Source organism: Natrix helvetica (assembly GCF_964273705.1).
Source record: "Natrix helvetica genome assembly, chromosome: 12".
NCBI lineage: Eukaryota > Metazoa > Chordata > Lepidosauria > Squamata > Natricidae > Natrix > Natrix helvetica.
The window spans coordinates 17,351,844-17,376,695 of NC_138556.1; the positions used below are offsets into that span (position 1 = coordinate 17,351,844).

Below are 24,852 nucleotides of genomic sequence, written 5' to 3' on the forward strand. Positions count from 1 at the left end.
GATATGGAGACTCTAGAAAGAGTGCAGAGAAGAGCAACAAAGAGGATTAGGGGACTGGAGGCTAAAACATATGAAGAGCAGTTACAGGAACTGGGTACGTCTAGTTTAATGAAAAGAAGGACTAGGGGAGACATGATAGCAGTCTTCCAATATCTCAGGGTCTGCCCCAAAGAGGGAGTCAAGCTATTCTCCAAAGCTCCCGAGGGCAGGACAATGGAAACTAATCAAGGAGAAAAGCAACTTAGAACTAAGGAGAAATCTCCTGACAATTAGAACAATTAATCAGTGGAACAACTTGCCTCCAGAAGTTGTCAATGCTCCAACACTGGAAGTTTTTAAGAAGAGAACCATTTGTCTGAAATGGTATAAGGTTTCCTGCCTACGCTGGGGGTTGAACTAGAAGACCTCCAAGGTCCCTTTCAACTCTGTTATTCTATTCTATAGACATGGAGTCAGAAGATGAGGTGTTTGGCTTCCTCCAAAAATGGGTGACATTGTCTTAGAAAGAAGGAAAGACTCAGGAAAGGGATCAATAGATCAGTACTTGTCTTCTGTTTCATCAAAGTTCTTAATGAAGTGGTTATTGACGCTTGAAAAAAAATACATACTGTCCTTGAGTTTTTGTACCTACTTTTTCTGCAAGTAGTCTCACAATTGATTGCGACTGTTCCATGACCTCTTTCAATGCAACCACTCCAAAAAGTACTCTAGAGCAGACTATCCCTTATGGATTCCAAATTTCAATGCAACTTTCCAAATGTGTTCCTTTCTCATACACAACTTTCTCATGTATTGACTGATTATCTTCTAAAGAACCCTACCCTAAAAGGCAGAGGGGAGTGGGCACATTCTGTGATATTCTTCCGTTGCATTTCCACAACCATCACAAACACTTGAAAGATAGGGAAAGTAGCTGAAAGAGTTGTTAGGAAGGCACTGGAGTCAGAACCTGATATGTCTTGCTTATTTAGTTGTTAGGTTTAATTTTCACCAACCTGTCAACTATTCTCAACCACTAAGTGGCAGCCAAGAGAGTTTTCGGTTCTTCTTGGCTGTCCCCTAGTGGCCACTGGGGATTTATACAGCCCAAATTGCAGCTCTGGAAGAACTGAGATTTGAGAAAGGGAAGCCAAAGTAGCCAAGATGTTGTGTGGATTGTAGGACCCTTGGTGCTTTCTGATCGTAGTTTTCTGTTGCAGACACTGCATTAACGCAACTAGGTAACATCATTGGTGCTGGGAGGGAATGGGATTTTCCTCTATCATTGATGATGCTACCTAGTTGGGTAATAAAATGTCTGCAAGGAAACAGCCAAGCTCAGACAGCAACAAGGACCCCATCGTCCTCCTCTTTGCAAACCCCACTCCCTTCTAGCACTGATGATGTTACCTAGTTAGGTAATGAAATGTCTGCAGGAAAACAATCAAGCTCAAAGAGCACCAAGGACTCCACAGTCCTTTCCTCCTCCTCCTCCTCCTCCTCCTCTCCACAAACCCCACTCTCTTCTGATGATGTTACCTAGTTAGGTTGTGAAACATCTCCAAGAAAACAACCAAACTCAGAGAGCACCAAGGACTCCACAGTCCTTTCCTCCTCCTCCTCCTCCTCCTCCTCCTCCTCCTCCTCCTCCTCCTCCTCCTCCTCCTCCTCCTCCTCCTCCTCCTCCTCCTCCTCTCCATAAACCCCACTCCCTTCTGATGATGTTACCTAGTTAGGTCATGAAACATCTCCAAGAAAACAACCAAGTTCAGAGAGCACCAAGGACTCCACAGTCATTGTCCTCCTCCTCCTCCTCTCCACAAATCCCACTCCCTTCTAGCACTGATGATGTTACATAGTTTGGTCATGAAACATCTCCAAGAAAACAACCAAGCTCAGAGGGCAAAAATTCTCCACATTCCTCCTCCTCCTCATCTCCACAAACTCCAACATTCCACCTTGAGCTACAAATATTCTCTCCTGGTTGTATGGATGCATCCATAAACTTTCCTACCCTGGAGAATGGAAGGCCATTACAATGTATGAAAGACTTCAATGGGGTAAATGAGAAAAAAAGGGAGGGATATAGTGGGGAAGAAAAGAGAGTTTTCTTAACTTTCTTCTGCTGTTAATTTATCAGTTCTGCCCTACGCAGCAGCCATGAACCTTTCTTTACAAGAACTAAATTTTAAAAAGCACTTTTCCCCTTATTAATTATTGTATCGGATTTTTAATACAAAGAGCAAGAAATTGCATCCACATAAAACTTTTTAAGGACAACCTCTTTTCACCCCGGTACATTTATGAAAGTCATCTACTTTCCAGAAAATATCTATCTTTTTCATTATAATCACCTAGGGTTTTTTTTTTCCCTTTGTATAATATAACAATAGAAGGGAAATTTATATTCCAGGAAAGCAGGAATGAAGGAACTGAGAACACAGGAGATACTTAACAAGCTCAGCTTTTCGTTAAAAGAAAATCATTGCCTAAGCAAAACATTAAATTGTGATGCGGTGCTAATTATTAATAAGATTCACTAGTTATGGGAGAAAAAGAGAGATTGGGCAAGATTCCCAATTCCGTCTTCCTTCCATGGTGGAAAAAAAAAATAACAGGTTGAATGTGAAATGCGTTGCCCAAATTTTACAACTGAGTGTTTAAAATTCGTTTAGGCTGAGACTGGATCTGGCAATCATCCGTATCGCAACACCTTCAGCCTCAATTTTAGATGATATTACAGATTAACCAAGTTGGAAGGGATCTTGTAGGTCATCTAGTCCAACCCCTCACTCAAGCAGGAGACCCTACACCGTTTCTGACAGATGGCAGTCCAGTCTCTTCTTGAAAGCCTCCAGTGATGAAGCTCCCACAACCTCCGAAGGCAACTTCTGTACCATGGATTGATTGTTCTCACTCTTAGAAGACTCCTCCTTATTTCCAGGTTGAATCTCTCCAGTTTCCATCCATTATTCCTTGTCTGGCCTTCGGGTGCCTTGGAAAATAGCTTGACCCCCTCCTCTCTGTGGCAGCCCCTCAATATTGGAAGACTGCTATCCTGTCTCCCTTGGTCCTTCTCTTCACTAGACTAGCCATGCCCAGTTCCTGCAACCGTTCATCGTATGTTTTAGCCTCCAGTCCCCTCATCATCCTGGTTGCAATACCTCTCACCTGTTAGATTTTGGAGACGGTCAAGGACACTTTGGGGCATCAAATCAAATATCTTGTGGAAAGACGCTTCCTTCTTTAGAAAATGTTCACATAAGGGGACCAGAGAATATTCCAAAAGAGATTTTTGTGGGGTGAGGAGGGGGGGAGATAAATTTAGTATCAGCTCCAGAAAGTCATCACAGAACATCTGCCTCTCGTAAAACTCCTTCCAAGTCAATCTTTGTCATCTCCGCTTCGTTCATGGAGCAGAATCAGAATAGAGCTGGAAGGGACCTTGAAGGTCATCTAGTCCAACCCCCTGCTCAAGCAGGAGACCCTGTGCCATTTCAAAGAGGCGGCTATCCAGTCTCTTCTTAAAAACCTCCCGTGATGGAGCATCCACAACTTCAGAAGGCAAACTCTTCCATTAATTGCCCTCGCTGTTAGGAAGTTTCTCCTTAATTCCAGGTTGCTTCTCTCCTTCTTTAATTTCCATCCATTGCTTCTTGTCTTGTATTCGGGTGCTTTGGAAAATAAATTGACCTCCTCCTCTTTCTGGCAGCCTCTCAAACACTTGGAATTATCCTGTCACCTCTAGTCCTTCTTTTCTCTGGACTAGCCATGCCATACCCAGTTCTTCTGTTTTAGTCTCCGGGCCTTCAATCCTCTTCGTTGCTCTTCTCTGACCTTTTTCCTAAGTCTCAACATCTGTTTTGCAAGGGGGTGACCAAAACTTGATACAGCATTCCAGGTGTGGTCTTGCTACATTTTTATAAACCGCTACTGATACCTTGAGTGATTTTGATTCTACGCCACTGTTTATACAAGGATTGTCTGTGAAGATTCTATTCTATTCTATTTTATTCACCATTCCATTCCATTCTCTATTCTATTCTTTGGGGGGGGGGGAAGCACCTTTGGGACAACCAAGGATTATATTAGCTTTTTTGGTTGCCGCTGCAAACTGCTGACTCCTACTTAAGCGACCATCATTTTGAGGGACCATTCCAGAGTGTCTCTGTTAATCCGCGACATTAAAATCACACTGTTCTTTCTAACATCCCTACAAACAGTCGCCAGGAACCTTTGCCAATGAGTAGATCTGTTGATTGGAACAGCAGATGGTGACAGGAGGTAGGTCTGTGTCACACCAGTTGTTGTCCTCATTCTCCATGCCTAGTTTTTATGCTTTATGAGCGTCCTGCCCAAATCCAGGCTGGTACAGATTAAGTCAGTTAATCTGCTCATTGTATTGAGGGAAAATTCATTCTATTCTAGCCCCAAAAGAGACAACCTTAGCTAGCTTACACAGATAAAGCTTTGTTAGAGGTTGTCACAAGCTTACACGAAAGATTAATCACAATTACTTTGAAGTAAATATCGTTCAACCAAGCGCTTAGTCCTGGCTGTCTTATGAAAATCCCACCAGTCAGTAGACGTCAAATTAACTAGAGTATTATTAACTGTTGCCAGCTAACTTAAACAAATATTATGAAATAGCTTTGATGTATCACAACAATTTGATCACCGGTTAAGTGGGTGTATTTCCTAATCAAAGGATCTTGATCGGCCAACCTATTACTATAGGTTTCATCATTGAGGTTATACAGGGCTTTCCAATGTATGCCTTTCTCTAGAGTTGGGTGGGTTTAGATTTGGGTTTATTGGGTGAAGTTCACCTAATAAATGAAGCCATGGTTTGTCGTGACTTGGCCAAAGGTCAACTCCTGAGCCAATTCATCCAACACTGGGACTAAACCAACAGGAATCTGGTATAGAAACCCAGTGCTAATAACCTGGATGGAGCAATGTTTTGGGTTTATTTAATGACATTTCTTATTATCCAGGATCCCAATTCATGGTTTTTCCTGTTAGAAGGGATGGGAGATCAAAACCTACACACTTCCTTCCTCCCTCCCCAATCTTTCTTCCTTCCTTCCTTCCCTCCTTCCTTCCTTCCTTCCTTCCATCATCCTCAACATCTTCTTTTAACGACTCCATACCACCTTGCGGAGTGGTGTCAGGGCAAGTGAATGAAGCTAGCAGAATTTTTACTGGCTGGATGCCCTTCCTGTTGCCAATGCGGAGTTATATTCAGCAGATATATTCTCATTGTGCCCGGAGAGAGAAATATATGCCTCTACCTAGGATTGAACTCGCAGCCTCTGATTGTGAGGCGAGAGCTCCACCTCTAGACCACCGCACTGCACCAGTCTTTCCTTCTTTCCTTCCTTCCTTCCTTCCACCCACCCACCCACCCATTCAACTCTCCTATCTCCTTTGTCTGTTCTTCCTTTCCTTTCTTCCTTCCTTCTTTCCTTCCATCCATCCATCCATCTATCCATCCATCTCTCCTCTCCCCCCTGCCTATCCTTCCTTCCTTCCTTCTCCCCCCCCCCTCTCTTTCTCCCATCACCCTGGTCCAAAGCTAATACAGTGACTAGAGTAAAGGAATGCTTCTCAACCTTGCCAACTTTAAGACAGGTGGCTGGGGAATTCTGGGAGTTGGAGTCCACTCATCTGAAAGTTGTCAAAGTTGGAAAAGCCTGCAGTTGGGAATCTAGGCGTCTACCTCCTTTTACTTTCTTGAAACGTACAAGGCAAGCAAAGTGCTTTCTTTTCCCCACCCAAATCTCATTCTGAATGGGTCTGTTTCCTGATCCTTCCTTGTCCATTAACTGTCCCTAGAGTTTCAAGGGTTATATGTTCTCCACAGCTGTCCCACTTTATCGCTCCACACCTCTGCTTTCATACCTTCCAATCCATTTGCAGCTTGAGGGGTTTTTGTTTGTTTGTTTCTTTAGCAAAGGACAAAATCTCTGTATTATTCACATCTGCCTGAAATCCACATACGGGCATCAGGGCTGGCCTTCATGGCTACACCGAAGGTATCTACCCAAACCTAGGTTCTTACATCAGATCAGGGGTAAAATGCTACCCGTTCAGGCTGTGCTAAATGCTACAAAGAGTTCTGATGATCAGCTGTGCCTGATTCATTCATCAGAGAGCATCAAGGATCCTACAGTCCTCCTCCTCCTCTTCCTCCTCCTAGCACTGATGATGTTCCCTAGTTTGGTCATGAAACATCTGCAAGAAAACAACGAAACTCAGAGAGCACCAAGGATTCCATAGTCATCGTCCTCCTCCTCTCCACAAACCCCACTCCCTTCTGATGATGTTACCTAGTTGGGTCATGAAATATCTGCAAGAAAACAAGCAAGCTCAGAGAGCACCAAGGACCCCACACGCCTCCTCTTCCTCCTCCTCTTCCTCTTCCTCCTCCTCCTCCTCCTAGCACTGATAATGTTCCCTAGTTGGGTAATGAAACATCTGGAAGAAAATAAGGAAGCTCAAAGAGCACCAAGGACCCCACAGCCCTCCTCCTCCTCCTAGCACTGATGAGGTTACCTAGTCGGGTCATGAAACGTCTGCAAGAAAACAAGCAAGCTCAAAGAGCACCAAGGACCCCACAGCCCTCCTCCTCCTCCTCCTTCTAGCACTGATGAGGTTACCTAGTCGGGTCATGAAATGTCTGCAAGAAAACAAACAAGCTCAGAAAGCACCAAGGACCCCTGAAACCAACACATTTCACACTGGGTGCAAATGCAACCCTAGAACTTCAGTGGACTTGCTAGCCAGGTTGAGCAAACGTAGTCAGCCAGTTTCCAAGGTGGCAGGTCAACTTGGTTCTAGAGCTCCAAGAAATTCTTTCTTCAACCACCTGGTTTTTCCATTATGACCCGATGTCTCCGTGACCTCACAGTGCTACGGATACCTACTTTCGTTCTGGAAGCAGAAGACTCCCAGCCTCCTCTGTTATGGGATGTTTGCTGGATGGAAAGAGGGAGAAAGGCTTAAAAGGGAGTCTGACTTCTTGGAAGGTAGAACGGGACTGCAGATTTAGCTAAACCCGGATGAGAACAAACACCGAGCGATCAAGCAGAGGATGGACAGCGAAAGGTTTAAAAGCCCAACCTCATCTGAAGAGGAACTTAAAAGATTCAGTTCATCCATCTCAACGTTAGTAGTAAGTCGCTGTCTTTAATCCTTGAGTTCTACCCAAAAGCCCATTGCGGCCTACAACTCACATGGGACATTCTCCCCTTCTTCTTTTGAAGTCCCTATCAGAATAACAGAGTTGGAAGCAGAGGTGGTATTCAGCCAGTTCTGACCGGTTCTGATGAACTGGTAGCAGAAATTTTGAGTAGTTCAGAGAACCGGAAAATACCACCTCTGGTTGGCCCTGCCCTCATCTACTCTCTGCCTCCTGAGTCTCAGCTGATCGGCTGGCTCTTCTTCTGTTGCCCTGCACAAGAGAACAGAACTGGAAAGCAGGTTAGTGGGGTAGGGAGGGAATGGACATTTTGCAGTATCCTTCCCCTGGAGTGGGGAGGGAATGGAGATTTTGCAGTATCCTTCCCCTGGAGTGGGGAGGGAATGGAGATTTTGCAGTATCCTTCCCCTGGAGTGGGGAGGGAATGGAGATTTTGCAGTATCCTTCCCCTGGAGGGGGGAGGGAACAGAGATTTTGCAGTATCCTTCCCCTGGAGTGGGGAGGGAATGGACATTTTGCAGTATCCTTCCCCTGGAGTGGGGAGGGAATGGGGATTTTGCAATATTCTTCCACCAGGAGTGGGATGGGAGTGGAGATTTTGCAATATCCTTCCCCTGGAATGGGCAGGGAATGGACATTTAGCAGTATCCTTCCCCTGGAGTGGGGAGGGAATGGACATTTTGCAGTATCCTTCCCCTGGAGTGGGGAGGGAATGGGGATTTTGCAATATTCTTCCACCAGGAGTGGGATGGGAGTGGAGATTTTGCAATATCCTTCCCCTGGAGTGGGGAGGGAATGGACATTTAGCAGTATCCTTCCCCTGGAGTGGGGAGGGAATGGACATTTTGCAGTATCCTTCCCCTGGAGTGGGGAGGGAATGGACATTTAGCAGTATCCTTCCCCTGAAGTGGGAGGGAATGGGGATTTTGCAATATCCTTCCCCTGGAGTGGGAAGGGAATAGACATTTTACAGTATCCTTCCCCTGGAGTGGGGAGGGAATGGAGATTTTGCAGAATCCTTCCCCTGCTACACCCATCAAGCCACACCATGCCCACCAAGCCACACCCACAGAACCGGTAGGGAAAAAAAATGAACCCCACAAGGGGCCTTGGAGGTCTTCTAGTCCAACCCCCTCCCCAAGCCAGAAGCCCTACAACATTTCAGACAAACATTTGTCCAATCACTTCTTAAAAATCTGAAACACCCACAACTTCTGGTGGCCAGATCAGATCGGACTTTCCCGTACCATTATTATTCCAGAAAGCAAGGGCTACAGAAGTTCTTTCTGAACAGGCTTCATCGTGTTCTCTCTTTTCACGCTGACGCTTCTTTTTCCAACCGCAAACAACTCCTGCGTCTTCAAATTGAATCCCGTTCTTCCTTGTTTTCGATCGCAGGGGCCGTAGACCTTCTGTGAATCTAATGAGATTTGCTTAAATGGGCCCTTCCACCTGAGGCCATCGGTTTTTATTCCCTCAAGTTGCCTCTCATCAGGTTGCTTGTAACTAATTATGCATTCAATCTATGTCGATCCCTGGTAACTAAATCTCAGGAACAAAATATCTCGCAGCTCAGGTTCTCCGATTGGGAAATTCATTGCTATAGAAAAGGCGACGAACGAGGAACAAGAGGCCCATTGGCAGAATTGATGCTCGTGAACAATGCAGTCTCTATCTCTCTCGTGTGTGTGTGTGTGTGTATTTGTGTGTACAGGTAATGTTCAACGTATGACCACAATTGAACCCAACATTTATATTGTTCAGTGAGACATTTGTTAAGGGGGGGGGGGTGTTGCTCCATTTTACAACTTTCCTTGACGCCGTTGTAAAGGAAATCCCTGCGGTGTCAGGCCTGCAGTTTCCTTTTGGCTCTTTGGCCTGCCACACTTTCTGTTATTCTACTATGCCTTTTTTCTATGGTGGGAAAATGGAAGGGGGGATTGTACGGAGTTAGATGATACGTAGCCATAACAACATTCTTTCTAGAAAGCCAAGGTCATCCTTTGTCTCTGCACCTGACGGGAACTGGATGGGTGGAAGCTGCCAGTGTGGCAGTGGGAGATTGGACCATGGGATGGACTTGTGGGCGTGGGGGCAAGATCTTGAATATTCAACTGGGTGGGGAAAACCGGGAAGCTTTCAGATTCGGGTTTTCCACAGATGTGCCAACATGACTCTCTTCATCAATTGGAACTTTGAGGAATACTTTGCCTTGAATTCTGATTTATTTTTGGATGCTATTTGGAACCCTGACATGTGGTTGTTAAGTTAGTCCCATGGTTATTCAGTGAATCGGGCTTCCCCCTTTGACTTGGCTTGTCAAAAGGTTGGAAAAAGGGGGACGCCCGGGACACTGCAACCGTCATAAATATGAGTCTGTTGTGGACAAGCGTCTGAATTTTGTTCACATGATCATACAGGGAGGCCGCAACGGTGGTAGCAACACTGCCTCTGTTGGAAGGTTAGGACCTAAGGATTGGATCTAAACTGGTGCTACATTTTGATTTTGACGTCATAGAACAGTGGAATCAATGGGACAGAAGTTGCCTCCAGAAGTTGTGAATGCCCCAACACTGGAAGTCTTTAAGAAGATGTTGGATAGCTATTTGTCTGAAACGGTATAGGGTTTCCTGCCTAGGCAGGGGGTTGGACTAGAAGACCTCCAAGGTCCCTTCCAACTCTGCTATTGTATTATTGTAACATAGAATAGTACAGTAGAAGTGGAAGGGACTTTGGACGTCTTCTAATCCAGCCCCATGCTCAAGCAGGAGACCCCATACCATTTCACATAGATGGTTGTCCAATCTCTTTTTGAAATCCTCCAGTGATGAAGCTCCCACAGTTTCTGAAGACAAGCTATTCCATTGGCTGATTCCTCTAACCATTGGGAAGTTTCTCCTTAGTTCTGGGTTGCTTCTCTTCTTGGTTAGTCTCAATCCATTGTTCCTTGTCTTGCCTTTTGGTACTTTGGAAAATAGTGTTCCAAGTGACACGCCCTAACTAAAGAAGACTCCGAGGCTTGAGTGTCCCCAAAGTTCCATTTTATTAGAGATGTCCTATTGGCACATCTGGGAAAAGACAAATCTGAAAGTTTCCAGGTTTTCCTCCACCCAAACAAAAGTCCAAGTCCCTGCCCAGCACCCACATGTCCATCCCATGATCCAATCAGGCATCATCCCAACCGGAGATGCCTCCCAGTCACACCATCCCAGGTGCAGGGCAAGATGTCCTTGACTCTCTGAGAAAGGAATGTTATTTTGGGCTATATCAATCCCACTCCATAGAATCCCGCCTCCCAGTTTCCCACAGCAATAAATGTGGCAGGCCTCATGCAAAAGATGGCTTCCAGATCCAACAAATAGTTTCATTTTTGGAGCAGCAGCCCCTCAAATATTGGAATGCTGCAGTCATGTCTCCCCTCGTCCTTCTTTCCAGCTAACTGAACCTCCACTTATTTGACTTTCATTCAATTCAGAGAATCAAGAAACTGCCCATCGATGCGGCTGAATGGGAAAGCTATTTCGACGAGAGTGGGCAGATTCTCAAGTCACGAAACTATGTGGCTTCCCAAATTTTGGAGAAGGTGAGTGTCCTTGGAGACCAATCAAGAGCAGGGTGGTATTGGGACCTCCAGCAGATGAAATGTCTGTCTTGATTCTCTTCTTACAATTGGCTCCGTTTTTATCCAACCCCAGCTTTATCCCAGCATAGTTGTTTTTAAAGAGTTTGTTCCCACAACCCATCTGGCTGTTGGCCAGGCCACATGGGAAATGTAGTTCACAAACTCCTGGAGAATATCCAATGTGGTCTACTTTAATGGTTTGATTCCTAGTTTTCCATCTGAAAGAGCTAATTTAAGATGAAGCTTTCCTGGGGTGAGAATTCTGATATGGAAGTCCTTGTTATCTGCTGGCAGCCGATTCAGACTGTGACGAGGTTGGGGAGGGACATGGGCCAGTCCTGGAGACTGGGGAAGGCTCTGACAAGGGCTCTGTGTCGGAGGCAGAGAGGGGGCCAGAGCCATCTGACAGTTATCAGCTGCCTTCAGAGTCAGACATCAGTGAGGCAGACGAACAGCTGGAACCTGTTCCCAGTGTGCACATGCGCAGAGCTGCCAGATGAAGGGAATAGCTAAAGAACAGAGGTCGACTTGGGAGTAAGGCCACAGGTGGACGATGAATGGCTCCTCCCAGAGAAAATAAAAGAGGAGCAAAAGGGGAGTGGAGTTTGCAGGAGGCAATTAGTTCGCTTAATTGGTTTGTGACTCTCCGAGACTCCTTGCCAAGTTTTGCAGAGATTGGCCTGGCAGCTCTCCAAGCCAGATAAGCCCTGTGACTGTAAATCCTCCCTCGAAAGACTTTGCTGGATGTGAATGAGCAGAATTCACAAGAAATTAATAAAAGGGCTTTTTGTCAGGAGTTTGTTTTATGCTCTTGGGAAGCCTCGGTCAGAACAGTCCCCTTTCTCGTAGATGGGTCTTATTTTCCTGCATGGGGAACGAAATTTTTGACCAACACATTGGCCCACGAATCAACTAGGAACCCAGCCATCTCCCAACATCTAATTCAAGCAAAACACAATAGTTCTCCTTCCCTAAACATCCTTTCTCCTGTTCAAAGTTGAGGTTGCCATGGAGATCAGATGCCTGGGCAACTTTAGAGGGGGGCGGGGGGAAATCCATCCCCGGAGTTCTCTTTAGTGGCTGTACAAGTAGATTTCTCCAGCCAATTTGAGATCAGGAGAATTTGTTTTTCCACGGATAATCCCAAGGACTGAGAAACAAGGACTATTGTGAATGCGGAATTTCAGGTAGGAACAATAATTGTTGTTGGTTGCGAAGTTGTGTGCAACCCATCGCGACCCAATGGACAACATTCCTCCAGGCCTTCCTGTCCTTTATCATCTTCTGGAGTCCATTCAAGCTCACGCCAACTGCTTCAGTTACTCCATCCAGCCCCCTCCTTCTCTGCCGTCCCCTTCTTCTTTTGCCCTCCATCGTTCCCAGCATGAGGCTCTTCTCCAGGGAGTCCTTCCTTCTCATTAGGTGGCCAAAGTCTTTGAGTTTCCTCTTCAGGATCTGGCCTTCTAAAGAGCAGTCAAGGTTGATCTCCTCTAGGACTGACCGGTTGGATGGCCTTGCAGTCCAAGGGACTCAATACAGGAGTCTTCTCCAGCACCAGAGTTCAAAGGCCTCCATTCTTTGGTGCTCAACCTTCCTTATGGTCCAACCTTCCCTGCCATATACTGGGACAATAGTTGCCACAGTTTAATTGTCCACGTTTTCATTTGAAGGAGCAGGATTGTTTTGAATGGTAAAAGTCCCTTTTATGCCTTGCCAAAGGATAATTCATTTTCGTCCCATTTATCTTCTCTTTGCATCAGAGCCACCCACAGCCTAGACAGATGGGGAATAATACTGTACAAGACAATAGCCTGGGGAAATGATTGAAGCATCATACAGAAGCATCCTTGATAGAAGGAAGTAAATAAAGGAAGAAATCAAAATGTGGCTCACAGTCAAATTACCATTTTGAAAAAGCTGGGTGCCTAGATGTACCACTGAAGCTGTATTGTTTTCTAAAACAAGAACACCTCCTTCTCGCCACTCTAAAGAAATAAAAGGCAATATAAACGACTTAATACTGTAGTGGGAAAGAAAAAGGCCCCCAGTGGGACAATATTAAAATCTGAGAATTGCAATGGCAGTCTTATATACCGTATTTTTCGGAGTATAAGACGCACCTTTTTCCCTCAAAAAAGAGGCTGAAAATCTCGGTGCGTCTTATACATGGAATACAGCATTTTTGGCCTCCCGAAAACCTGGCCCCTTCGCAAAAATGGATGTGCAGAGCCTTTAGGAGGCTTTCAGAGAGCTCCTGGGGGCTGGGGAGGGCAGAAATGAGCAAAAACAGTCTGTTTTTTTTTTTGCTCTCCCCTTTCCACTCCTCCTTTCTCTCCTCCTCTTCCCACCCCCTTGCCCTCTCTCCTATCGCTCTCTTCTTCCCTTAACTCATTTCTTCTTCCCTTCATCTCATTTACTTGGTGCATTTCAGCTTCTGAGCGAGCTCCATTTTATGTTGATGGTATTTATGATTCCTTTTCAATATACATATTTAATTTTAACATGTATTCGCCTTTTTAAAAAAAATAGAACAAAAAAAGTATACATATATAGTCATTGTGCTTTAACCCCCCCCCCCCCCCCAACCTAATTTTGACTCCTGGTTACAATTCCCAGCTATTCTCATCATTATCTTCATATAATTATACATCCTTACATGCCCCCAATTTGTGATTCTGTCTTTAAATCTCAATAGTTTCCCATTGTGAGTATATTTCATGTTCCCTCTCCATTTTTCCATATCTTGGATTAGATTACCCTTAATTGTCTCTAAATGGCAATCCCCAAGTCCTAAAGTTGCCAAGTTTGGAGAGCCCTGCTCCATGCCATCATAATCTGGATAAATTTAGCTAAGTTTCTTTTAAACCTAGAGTCGTTTTGTTTTGTTTTAAAAGAAAACATGAAATTGCCAAAATCTTCCACATCCCTGTTCTGCTGTCTCTATTATGGAACCCCCTACAGCAAATGCCCTTGGCACTAAGGAGCTGTTCTGTTTGCCAGTCTCTTAAGATGGCTGCTGGTTTTCCTGGCAAAGTGGCCCGATGGCTTCCTTAAGTTTCATTATGCTTTGGCACTTAGAATTCTATTTTGGGGGAAAGTAATGACGTGAGCTATGGCTGCTCTCTTCCTCCGAGCATCCTTGGAAGGTTTTTGTCAAGCCAGATATTTTCCTCAGGCTGGTTATGAGCAAATTGTCGCCTTCCCAAACATGGGTCTCCTCCAGGCTGGTCAAAACTATCAGAATTCTGAGGATAATCCCCAAAATTGGACCAAAGTTGGAATTCTAGGAAATGTACCGTGTTTTTCAAACTATAAGACGCACCAAGATTTTGAAGAGGTAAGTAAGAAAAAAAAGTTTTTGGCCTCCACGGCCCCCAGGAGCACTAGGCAGGCTTCAGCAGGGCTGGGGGAAAGAAAAAACGCCCCCATTTTTACAAAAAAGGACAGAAAAAGGTCCGTTTTTTGCAAAAATGGATGCATTTTTGCCTTCCTCCAGCTTCTGGGGACTGGGGAAAGGCAAAAACACCTCAGCTTTTGCGAAAAATGGACCATTTTTCATAAAAATGGGATGCAGGGGCGGGGTTCAGGAGGCCAGAAGGGCTGTATTCAGTGTATAAGATGCACCAACATTTCCACGCTCTTCTGGGGGGGGGTGCATCTTATACTCCAAAAAATACGGTAATCCCTGCATGTCTGGAAGGAACCAGGTTGGAGAAACTGAGCAAAAATCCCCTCAAAGGAAGAGAAGGTCAGAGAATTTGGCTAAGACACTGAGCTTGTCGATCAGAAAGGTCAGCAGTTTGGCGATTCGAATCCCTAGTACAGGTCGTCTGCACGAGCAGGGGGTTGGACTAGATGACCTCCAGGGTCCCTTCCAACTCTGTTACTGTTCACTTGTTTTCGTTGTAGGGGTTGGATCTTTCGGTGAGATCAGAAGCTTGGAAATTCCTCACTGGCTACTATCCCTGGAAGAGTTCCTATGATGAGAGGCTCACCACCGACAGCATGAGACGGTGTGTAAATTAAGTCCTGGTGTGGGCAGTGCTCATTTTGTGCAGCTCAGCTCCTTCCGAATCCATTAAGATGACTTCAGAGGTGATATTCTACCAGTTTGGACCGATTCGCCTGAACCGGTAGCGGAAATCATGGATGGTCCCCGCCCGCCCATCCACCCCAGCTCTATTGCATCCCATTTAGGACCTTTTTTTCACCAAAGGTGCATGCGCAGAAGGCTGAGGTGGCGCATGTGAATGAAGTACATACGTGTTCACATTTGTCAACCAGTAGGGAAGGTATGCGAATACCAGCCCTGGATGACTTGCGCAGAATTCTCAGCTAGCGCGGGGATCCGCCATCATCATCTTTTAACAACATCCCCCCCCCCCCCAATCTTCTTTAACGGCTCCTAACTGACTGACCCAGATGCTGTCTCTGTAGTAGAGGGGCTGCATGTCAGCTCCAGCAAGCCCAGAGGCCTGGAGCTGCCATTCGGGTGGGGGAAGCAGTGGGAGCTGCCAGGAATCATGCTTACCAGCTGGGGATCTCCCTCCTCTGCAAGCAATCCAGCTGAGAACTCTCTGTAACTCTACATGACCCTTTGGAGGTGGCGTCTGGGCAACTGAATGGAGCTAGCAGAGTGTTTGAATGGCCAGATGCCCTTCCTGTCACCAATGCAGAGTTTTGTTCAGCAGATAAATTCTCACTGTGCCCAGAGAGAAAAATATCTGCCTCTACCTAGGATCGAACTCCCAACCTCCTAACTGTGAGGCGAGAGCTCCACCTCTAGGCCACCACATCACTCTGCAGGGATCTACCAGGGAGGCTAGGCATTCTGATGCTTCTGTCATGCGCACACTTGGGCCGAGCCAGGGCTGAAGAAAGCAAGACGTTCTTCTGAACTTTCATGCCTGTCAGTTATTCAGTCTTGTCATCTATGGCTCCCTTCCCCTTTGCAGGAAAAGCTATGAGTCCCTGTGCAACATGTACACCAAGATTGAACCTCTGCTGGAGACAGAGCATCGAGACTTCACGGAAGTCCAGAACGTTATACGTAGGTATCCAAAAACAGGCTTAGGAGAAGGATGCAAACAGAATTGGTGGTGGCTCTCATTGTAAGAAGATCCGTTTCAGGGAGTGTAAAGATAAGAAACATGTACTTAAAATTGGTGCCTATTCGATATGTCTTTGGAGATTCTCAGATCATGGTTGTCCCAAAAGTGCTTTTTCAAAAGGCAACTGGACTTTGTTTTTTCCTTGAAGATGTTTGGCTTCTCATCCCAGAAGCTTCTTCAGCTCTCACTGGATGGTCGGGAAGGCAGGGGCAATTCTGTAGGCTGCGTTTTTTGAGTCCAAGCTTGGTTGAGCCTTGCTTCTTCCCAGGGGCCCTGTGGCGAGATGGGTAAAGGGCTAATACTATCATGCCTTAATCCCATCACCCTGGATCTGAAGGGTGGGAGATCTTTGTCATGTAGAATAGACTGGCTCAGGCACTTTAAAGGTGGGGGCTATTGAGTCTGTTTCCTGCCTAAAAGCATGTGTCTCCCTTAAAATTGGTGCCTATTCGATATAATATTCTGCCTTTTAATATTTCCCAGGATATTTGATTTTTCTAGGAGAGGAGTGGGTTTTAACTTCCTACAAAAGAGAGAGAGAGAGAGAGAGAGAGAGAGAGAGAGAGAGAGAGAGAGAGAGAGAGAGAGATGTTTTTTGAAAGAGCCAAATGGAAAAACACCTAAGAACCCATCTTCTCACGTCCGACAGAAAAGCTATGATGGATTATTATAATTTTATTCAGATCTCCTTTTCTGTCTTTTTCCCAGCTGTCTAACAAAAAGAATATTAAACGATACAGCAAAATTAAGGCTACAGATCAATGAAACGGACATAAATCAAGACGTGGCAGACTCGAGAAAGATTTACAACTGAGATGGGATGCAGGCCAAGCCCTTCAGATATAATAGATATTCTCCCGTGCTCGAGAAGTCTTTAAACAGGTCACATACTGGGGAAACATTCCCCTTTATTTGCCCCCGTTCTCTTCCCCAGAATTGGGATCAAGAGAGATATTTCCCCCCACTTTTATGGCAAGGAGAAAGAAAGGAGCATGTTAGATTGGGCTGCTTTCTAGCCTGACACGTTTCCAACCCACTTGGGAATGGAGCGTCTCTCAGTGTCTCCACTTCAGAGGTTGAAATATTTGGCTTTGTTTTTAAATTGCCTGGCTATTTGGGTTCTTTTATTATTATTTGACTTCCTTCTAACAATCAATTTCAGCCTTCAGTGAGGGACTGCTAAACTTTGAGAGGGGTTAGTAAATTAAGAGGTGCCAATGAGTTCTTCAGCATCTCTACCAGGAGCAACAGGGAGGCTTAATTCAAGGAGCACCGTAGAATGAGTAACCTATTGCTCTTACTTGGGAGTAGGGATTTCTTTCCAGTTTCTTTTCACTGGATTTTGAGAGTCTGTTGTTATTGTCGTCCCTTCCTTCTTTCCTTTACTCTGTCCCTCTTTCTTTCTTTCTTTCTTTCTTTCTTTCTTTCTTTCTTTCTTCTTCCTTCCTCTCTTCCTCCCCCTCCCTCTTTCCTTCTTTTTCCTCTTTCTTTCTTTCCTTCCTTCCTACTCCCTCCCTCCATTCTTTCTTTCTTTTTCTCCATCCTTCCTTCCCTCCCTCTTTCCCTCTTTCTTTCTTTTCTTCTTTCCTCCCTCCCTTCTCCTTCCTTCCTTTCCTTCCTTCCTCTCTTCTTCCCCCTCCTTTCTTTTTCCTCTTTCTTTCCTCTCTCCCTCCACCCTGTCTCCCTCCCTCTCTCCTTTCTTTCTTTCTTTCTTTCTTTCTTTCTTTCTTTCTTTCGTTGTATTCCACCCTGATTGTTTTTTTTTTTACAAATAACTCAAAGTAGAGAATATATCCAACACACCTTCCTCCTCCTATTTTCCCCACTACCGCTTCTGTGGGGCAAACCTGAAGGAGAGAAGGGGAGAGGAGAAGTCAATGGTAACTACTCATTAATTTTCAAGCTGCAAGTATTGATTTATCAAGCCCCATCAGATAGTTTCTTAGCAGAGCATGGGTTTTCAGCTAATGTGTGTGTGTGTGTGTGTGTGTGTGTGTTTTATGTCACAACCCCTGGTATGCCCAAATATTTATTTATTTGTTTTACTTTATTTATCAGCACAAATGCAACATATATATGTTACAACACAAAAGACTAATGGGCACAAAGCCAGTACCTCAGCCACACAGGATGTTACAAAACAGCCGACTAATCTGCATACATCAACTCCATCAACTAATCAAGATGTAACAACACAGCCAGCCAGCCCGCTTACAGCAACAAAGCCAGCACTCCACACACCCGCAACCAATATTTATTGAAAGACGGCAGCTCCGATCACGCTTTGCTCGCACAAGCACGAAGCCGAAGGCACCAGCCTGAAGATGGCGACTGGGACCTCGTCAAAACATCGCCAAGATACTCTCAATCTTACACGGGAAAAGGCCTGAATATGCCAAGACCTGCATACCTGTACCTGTGAATATATATATATATATATATATATATATATATATATATATATATATATATATATATATATATATATATATATATATATATATACACACACACACACACACACACACACACACACACACACACACATACATATTCAGTTCGATTCCCAGTAAGGGTATGGCTAGCTGATGAGACCTAAATAGGTTGAAATAGATCTATACTAGTCTCCCTTTATTTATTTATCAGCACAAATACAACATGTGTGTGTGTGTGTCTGTGTGTGTCTGTGTGTGTGTAGATATTTTATCCTTGCAATGTGGAGAGCAGAAAGCTCTGCACATAAAGAGGCCCTTTGCACTGAACTTGCATGAAGGAAGGGACGTCAACGGACATCTGATGTTTAGATACATGCCACGAGATTGCAGTCAGGGACAGAACATATTTTCTGACCTTCCACCATCAACCGGAGCATAAATCATTACAGCTAGGATGAACGCCAAGTTCTGGCTTGGAGAAAATTGGCAAACTTGGAAGGGATGTAGTAGGCCTCGTCGTCCTTCAACACTCGGTTTGCTTCCGGCAACCCCTCCTGATCCGCCTTTCTTTCCTCCGCAGAGTCTGACGTCCAACGGCTTTACATCAAAGATGCCCAGGGCAACCCCCTGGTTGATAAGAAGCAACTGGAGAAGATTCTCCTGCTGAATTATGTCTGCAACTTGAATGCTGGTAAGAGGAGAATGGAATGGAATGGAGAATAGAATAGAATAGAATAGAATAGAATAGAATAGAATGGAATATACAGTAGACTAGACTAGACTAGACTAACTAGACTGGACTGGACTGGACTGGACTGGAATGGAATAGCATAGCATAGAATATACTAGAAAAGAAATGGAAAAAATATGGAAAGAATAGAATAGAGAATGGAATGGAATGGTGAATAGAATAGAATGGAATGGAATGGAATGGAACGGAACGGAATAGAATAGAATAGAATAGAGAATGGAATGGAATAGAATAGAATAGAATAGAATAGAATAGAGAATGGAATGGAATGGAATAGAATAGAGAATGGAATGGAATTGGAAGGGACCTTGGAGGTCTTGTAGTCCTACCCCCTGCCTAGGCAGGAAACCCTACACCACTTCAGACAAAGGGTTATCCAACATCTTCTTAAAAACCTCCAGTGTTTGAGCATTTATAACTTCTGGAGGCAAGTTGTTCCACTGATTAATTGTTCTGTCAGGAAAGGAGAGGAGAAAAGCTGTGTTCCAAAGATCCCCTTTTCAAGAGGCAGCTGGACTTTCTGGTTGTTTTTTTTCTTTGAAGACATTTCACTTCTCATCCAAGAAGCTTCTTCAGTTCTGACTGGATAATGGGGAATTGAAGAATCTATACTCCTTGCAGACAGCTGGACATTTGCATCCTTTTGGGGAGCCGTTGAGGCCCCGTGGAGGTTTATCTCTGTCCTCAGGGTCACCTGGGTGGTGCAAATGGTTCCTGCAGTTTGCAATTTTTCCTCTGGAAATCCACTCCTCCTCCCACACCTTTCGAAGGGGGTTCATCCCAAATTGTTTTGACTCAAAGTTAGAACAGTTGCGTCCTTGGGGGTTGCCAGGGTCACATGGCCAAACCTCAGGTGGCGACTGGGGAATTCTGGGAAGTCTTGAATCGAAAAGACTTCTGGAAGTCTATTCATCTTAAGATTGAAATCTTAACGTTGCACAGCTTGAAAAACATTGAACTACTAGAGACATAAGGGTTTACTCTCTGCCTGTGTTTGAAAAATTGCTAATCTGAGGTCATTTCTTTCTCTTCAGCCTTTGCTGGCACATGCCCATAGGCTGTGTTAGCTTCCTCCTGATAGGATGTAGTCTCGGCATCTGTGTGGAGCATATTCTGTGTAAATAAATCGCCTGCTGGTTATTGTTCCAAAATCTGCTTTATCCATCAATGCTCAGGTTAAATTCCGCTCTTTCGCACATCTAAACCATCACCAATCAGTGCAAGGTTAGGGTATAACAGAGTTGGAAGGGACCTTGGAGGTCTTCCAGTCCAACCTCTTGCCTAGACAGGAAACCCTACAGCACTTCAGACAAATGGTTATCCAACATCTTCTTAAAAACTTCCAGTGTTGGAGCATTTACAATTTCTGGAGGCAAGTTGTTCCACCGATTAATTGTTCTCACTGTCAGGAAATTTCTCCTTAGTTCTAAGTTGCTTCTCTCCTTGATTAGTTTCCACCCATTGCTTCTTCTCCTGCCTTCTGGTAGTTTGGAGAATAGTTTGACTCCCTCTTCTTTGTGGCAGCCCCTGAGATATTGGAAGACTGCTATCATGTCTCCCCTGGTCCTTCCCTTCATTAAACTAGACATACCCAGTTCCTGCAACCGTTCTTCATCTGTTTTAGCCTCCAGTCCCCTAATCCTCTTGGTTGCTCTTCTCTGCACTCTTTCTAGAGTCTCATGGAGGCTCAGACCAATGGCCAATCAGACTTAGTTCAGGTAAGTTTTCTGCAGAGTCCCTCATGTAGGCATTTCAAAACTAGACTTGTCTATTTCTGCAACAATACGTGGATTTTCTATCATCTATCCAGCCTTCGAAGTATCATTTCCTATAAACTTCTGTTTTGATTCCATTTCCAGTTGGTTGCAGAAAATCGATGCCTCAACAATGTTAAAAGGCCCTGGGAGAGAGAGAGAGGCAAATCCTCCCATTCTGAGAACTTTGAGACATTCCCAGGACGGTAAATTTTCCAAGGAGCCAGGCTTTTCTGCAGATGCACCTGCAGGTTGTGGGGAAGGACATTTTGGGGTGTTTCCACTGAGAAAGACCAAGGGTTAAACTAATTCCGGGGCTATCTCTGAAAAGAGACTCTCCAAAACTGGTAGGAATAATGAGGTGTCAGTTTTGAAGTATGAAGATCTCGATTCTTCAGAAGGCAGGCTCCTCAATCACTTTCCCATCTCTATCTCTATCTCTCCCTCCTTCCCTCCTCCCTCCTTCTCTCTCTGCCCCCTCCCTTCTTTCTATATTCCCTCTCTCTCCTCCCTCCCTCCTTCCTTCTCTCTCTCTCCCCCTCCCTTCTTTCTATATTCTCTCTCTCTCTCCTCCCTCTCTCCCTTCCTATATTCTCTCTCTCTCCCGCTCCCTTCTTCCTATATTCTCTCTCTTCTCCCTCCCTTTCTCCTTCCTTCTCTCTCCTCCCTCCCTTCCTCCTTGCTTCCTTCTCTCTCTCTCCTCCCTCCTTCCTTCTCTCCCTCTCCCTTCTTTCTATATTCTCTCTCTCCTCCCTCCCTCCTTCCTTCTTTCTCTCCCTCCCTCCCTCCTCTCTCTCTCTCTCCTTTCCTTCATCCTTCCTTCTCTTTCTCCCACTCCCTCTCTCCCTCCTCCTTCCTCTCTCTCTCTCTCCCCCCCTTCCTCCTGCCCTCTCTCTCTCTCTCTCTTTCTCCTCCCTTCCTCCTCCTTTCTTTCTCTCCCTCTCCCTTCCGCCTCCCTTCTCTCCTCTCCTCCCTCCCTCCTTCCTTCTCTCTCTCTCTCCTCCGTCCCTCCCTCTCTCTCTCCTGCCTCTCTCTGTGTCTTTGCAGAATACCAACAAGGTTTCCATGAAATGCTTCTTCTCTTCAGGCTGCTTGTTGAAAAGGAGCACGAGATCTATTGGCTCTTCCAGTTTTTCCTACAAAAAACGGTGAGCTGGGGGTCTCTTTGCTGTTGTTGTCACGTGATTTGCTTCAGTTGGGTTGCCCAAGGAGGTCTTTGCATTCCTTGATCGAGTTCCCTTCCCCCCAATATTTGGTTTTGTTTGTTTGTTTGTCTGTTTGTTGGATTCATATTTATTTTAGGAGAACAGCTGCATCATCAATGTTGGAGTGCAGAAGAATCTGGTCATGCTGAATGCCCTGATTACCTTTATGGACCCAATCTTTGCAAAACACCTGGGTAAGTTTCGCAGCTTGATGGAGTTCAGATCAAATGCGGTTTCCTTCTCGGCCCAAGAGTGTAAAAGCCAGAAGGTGACCAGAGGCTTCTGGCCACGCCCTAGGCAGAGATTCCGTTCATTCATTTATGCACTTCCTTAGAGAATTTATATGGCTGCATAACCCCTGTGTGGCGGAAGGGAAGGGAAAGCACAAGAGAAGGATAGAAAGGAGGGAGGGAGGGAGGGAAAGGGGAAATAAAAGAGGGAAGGTGAAGGGAAGAGAAGGGAAGGGAGGGGAGAGGGGAAGGGGAGAGAAGAGAAGGAAGGGAAGAGGAGAGGAGAGGAGAGGAGAGAAGAGAAGCCTTTAACGAGCACAATATATTTTTCTTTCATCCTAGAAATTTGTAAAAAAAGAAATCACTTTTAAAAAACCAAGTTCAGCGCACAGCACAACATTGACAAAACCTTAAGGGTTCATTGCACTTATCTTCCAATTTTCTTCCAGGAGTCAAAAGGGCCTGAATAGATTTTTTTCCCCTTCCTTCCTGACTCTTTTGATATTGGAAGACTGGATTCACAGGAGGACATAAACCTTCGTGGCCCTTTGTGTGTATGGTTGTGTGCGTTTCATTTTCTTTTTTCCCCCCTCAGAATCAAAAGGCCAAGTGGTGTCGTCATTGTTTCCTTGGTTCTGTCTCTTTTTCCAGCGTGTCTTCAAGTCCTTTGAGGATGTCTGGAGACTGTGGGAGGTAAGCATTTCCTGATACGGAGTCCAGGGAAAACGTTGGATGTTGAAGGAGAATCAATATCTTTTTGGTAGCAGAACAAAACGAAGCGTCGATGATGTGGGTTGGTTTTTTTTTGTGTGTGTGTGTCCTAAATTGAATCCACAGTAAAAGCTAAGGAAATAAAATACCTTCTCCTTCTGCTTGGAAAGCCTATGCTCCTAGTCCTCAGTGAGGTGCTTCTGCTGAGCCTCCTCTTGGGTCAGATGCCAATTCGAACTGAACTCTTTCTCATGGTAGCTGCTTAGCTCCAGCAACTGCTTCCTGTTGGGGCCCTAAGGAGTTCGGGTGGGCAGGTGAGGAGGGGCTGGGAGGGGAGGGGCGAGTAGAGGCCAGTGAGGCGCCCCTCGATGTACGTGACATCAAGTTGGCCACGCCCACCCAATCCCATAACCACCAAGCCACGCCCACCCAGCTGGTCTTTAGGCAGATCATATTAGTGGTCCACGAGATTTAAAATTATGAATTTAGTGTCCGAAAGGTTAGTGACCCCCGAGCAAGATAAGTGCCACTTAGCTGGGCAAGGCGCTTATCATTTAATTCTTTTCGTACTTTAACAAAAATGGTGAAAGAAGATGACCTGGGGCTACAGTCAAGATCTTGAACACCACACATGGACAGATCCACAAGTTCTAAACTTTCTCCCCAAGGAGTTAGGAGGGGTGTTAATGTCATCATCAAGCAACTCTGAAGCTCTGCGTCTGTGCACACTGGGAACAGGCTCCAGCTGTTCTTCTGCCTCACTGATGCCTGATGCTGAAGGCAGCTGATTACTGTCAGACGGCCCTGGCCCCCTCTCTGCCTCCGACACAGAGCCCCCATCAGAGCCTTCCCCAGACTCCAGGACTGGCCCATCTTCCTCCCCAACCTCCTCACTGTCCGAATCTGCTGCCAGCTCCACTGGCCACTGATGGACCACAACCGTTTCCCTGAATTGATTTGTAGAAAGGTTTGGCCCGACTCTTCTGTCCAGAAACACCTGGGAGAATTTCAAAAGGCCGTTTCTGTCCAACTCTCTTTCAAAGCCATCTAGAAGAGGAAAAGCAGTTCAGAGATCTTGGCATTTTGGTGCCAGAGATGAGATCATTCCAGCTGCTGAGGTCCAAAGAACAACATTTTGGAGCTGGCCCAGGAAATACATCAAAAGGATTGAATTGCTTCTTCCTAGAAACCAAAGTGTGTGGTGTGTTTTTTGGGGGGAGGCTTCCTGCTGCGAGGCTCTCTCTTTTCCATGCCCAGCTGACGTGTTTATGAATAAGAGCGAACATTTCAGAAGGTCGTAAACTTTCTTGGCGTTCCTTCGCAAGGCCACTGAATTCTGGGGAAACACTCCGGTCCTGTTAAAAGTCTCACCTCTCGGACTTGGTACACATCCTTAGAAGACCGATAACATTTGTGTCTTGCCGCCTCGCTGGGTTTAGAGTGCTTTCCAGTGTCACTCCAAAAATCAGAAAGCAACTCGCGTCAAAACTGTTGTTCACTTAAAATCACGACCGCAATCGTTCGTACAGATTCATACGCTGTCTGGATTTGGGGAGGGGGGGAGAAAGCCACTGCCACCCACTCACTGCAAAGCCCAAATCAAATTTTATTGACAGAATCTCTTCCAAGTGTTTCATTGATTCTCTAGAGAAGTATGATAGCCCCACGAGGTTTCCAGATGTTGACCTCAGTGTCTGCCTAATGCCATTTCAGCATGGGTTCCTTCTTTCCCCCCTTCCTTCCTCCTCCCCCCCTTCCTTTCCTCTTTATCCCTTTTTCCTCCCTTCCTTTCCTTCCTTCCTCCTTCTTTCCTTTCCCCTTTATCCCTTTTTCCTTCCTTCCTCCTTCCT

At 45.4% G+C, this 24,852-nt stretch overlaps 1 protein-coding gene across 1 annotated transcript in view; it reads left to right on the forward strand.

The window, feature by feature from the left end:
- TBC1D21 (TBC1 domain family member 21) overlaps positions 1-24,852 on the forward strand; it is a gene marked incomplete at its 5' end in the record, with an annotated part of 52,632 nt that overhangs the window by 25,145 nt on the left and 2,635 nt on the right. The window contains 7 exons of the mRNA XM_081964513.1: positions 10,659-10,766; positions 14,715-14,818; positions 15,761-15,855; positions 18,932-19,042; positions 21,904-22,004; positions 22,159-22,255; positions 22,887-22,984. Of these exons, the coding sequence (XP_081820639.1) occupies positions 10,659-10,766; positions 14,715-14,818; positions 15,761-15,855; positions 18,932-19,042; positions 21,904-22,004; positions 22,159-22,255; positions 22,887-22,984 (714 nt within the window). The remainder of the gene's footprint in view (positions 1-10,658; positions 10,767-14,714; positions 14,819-15,760; positions 15,856-18,931; positions 19,043-21,903; positions 22,005-22,158; positions 22,256-22,886; positions 22,985-24,852) is intronic.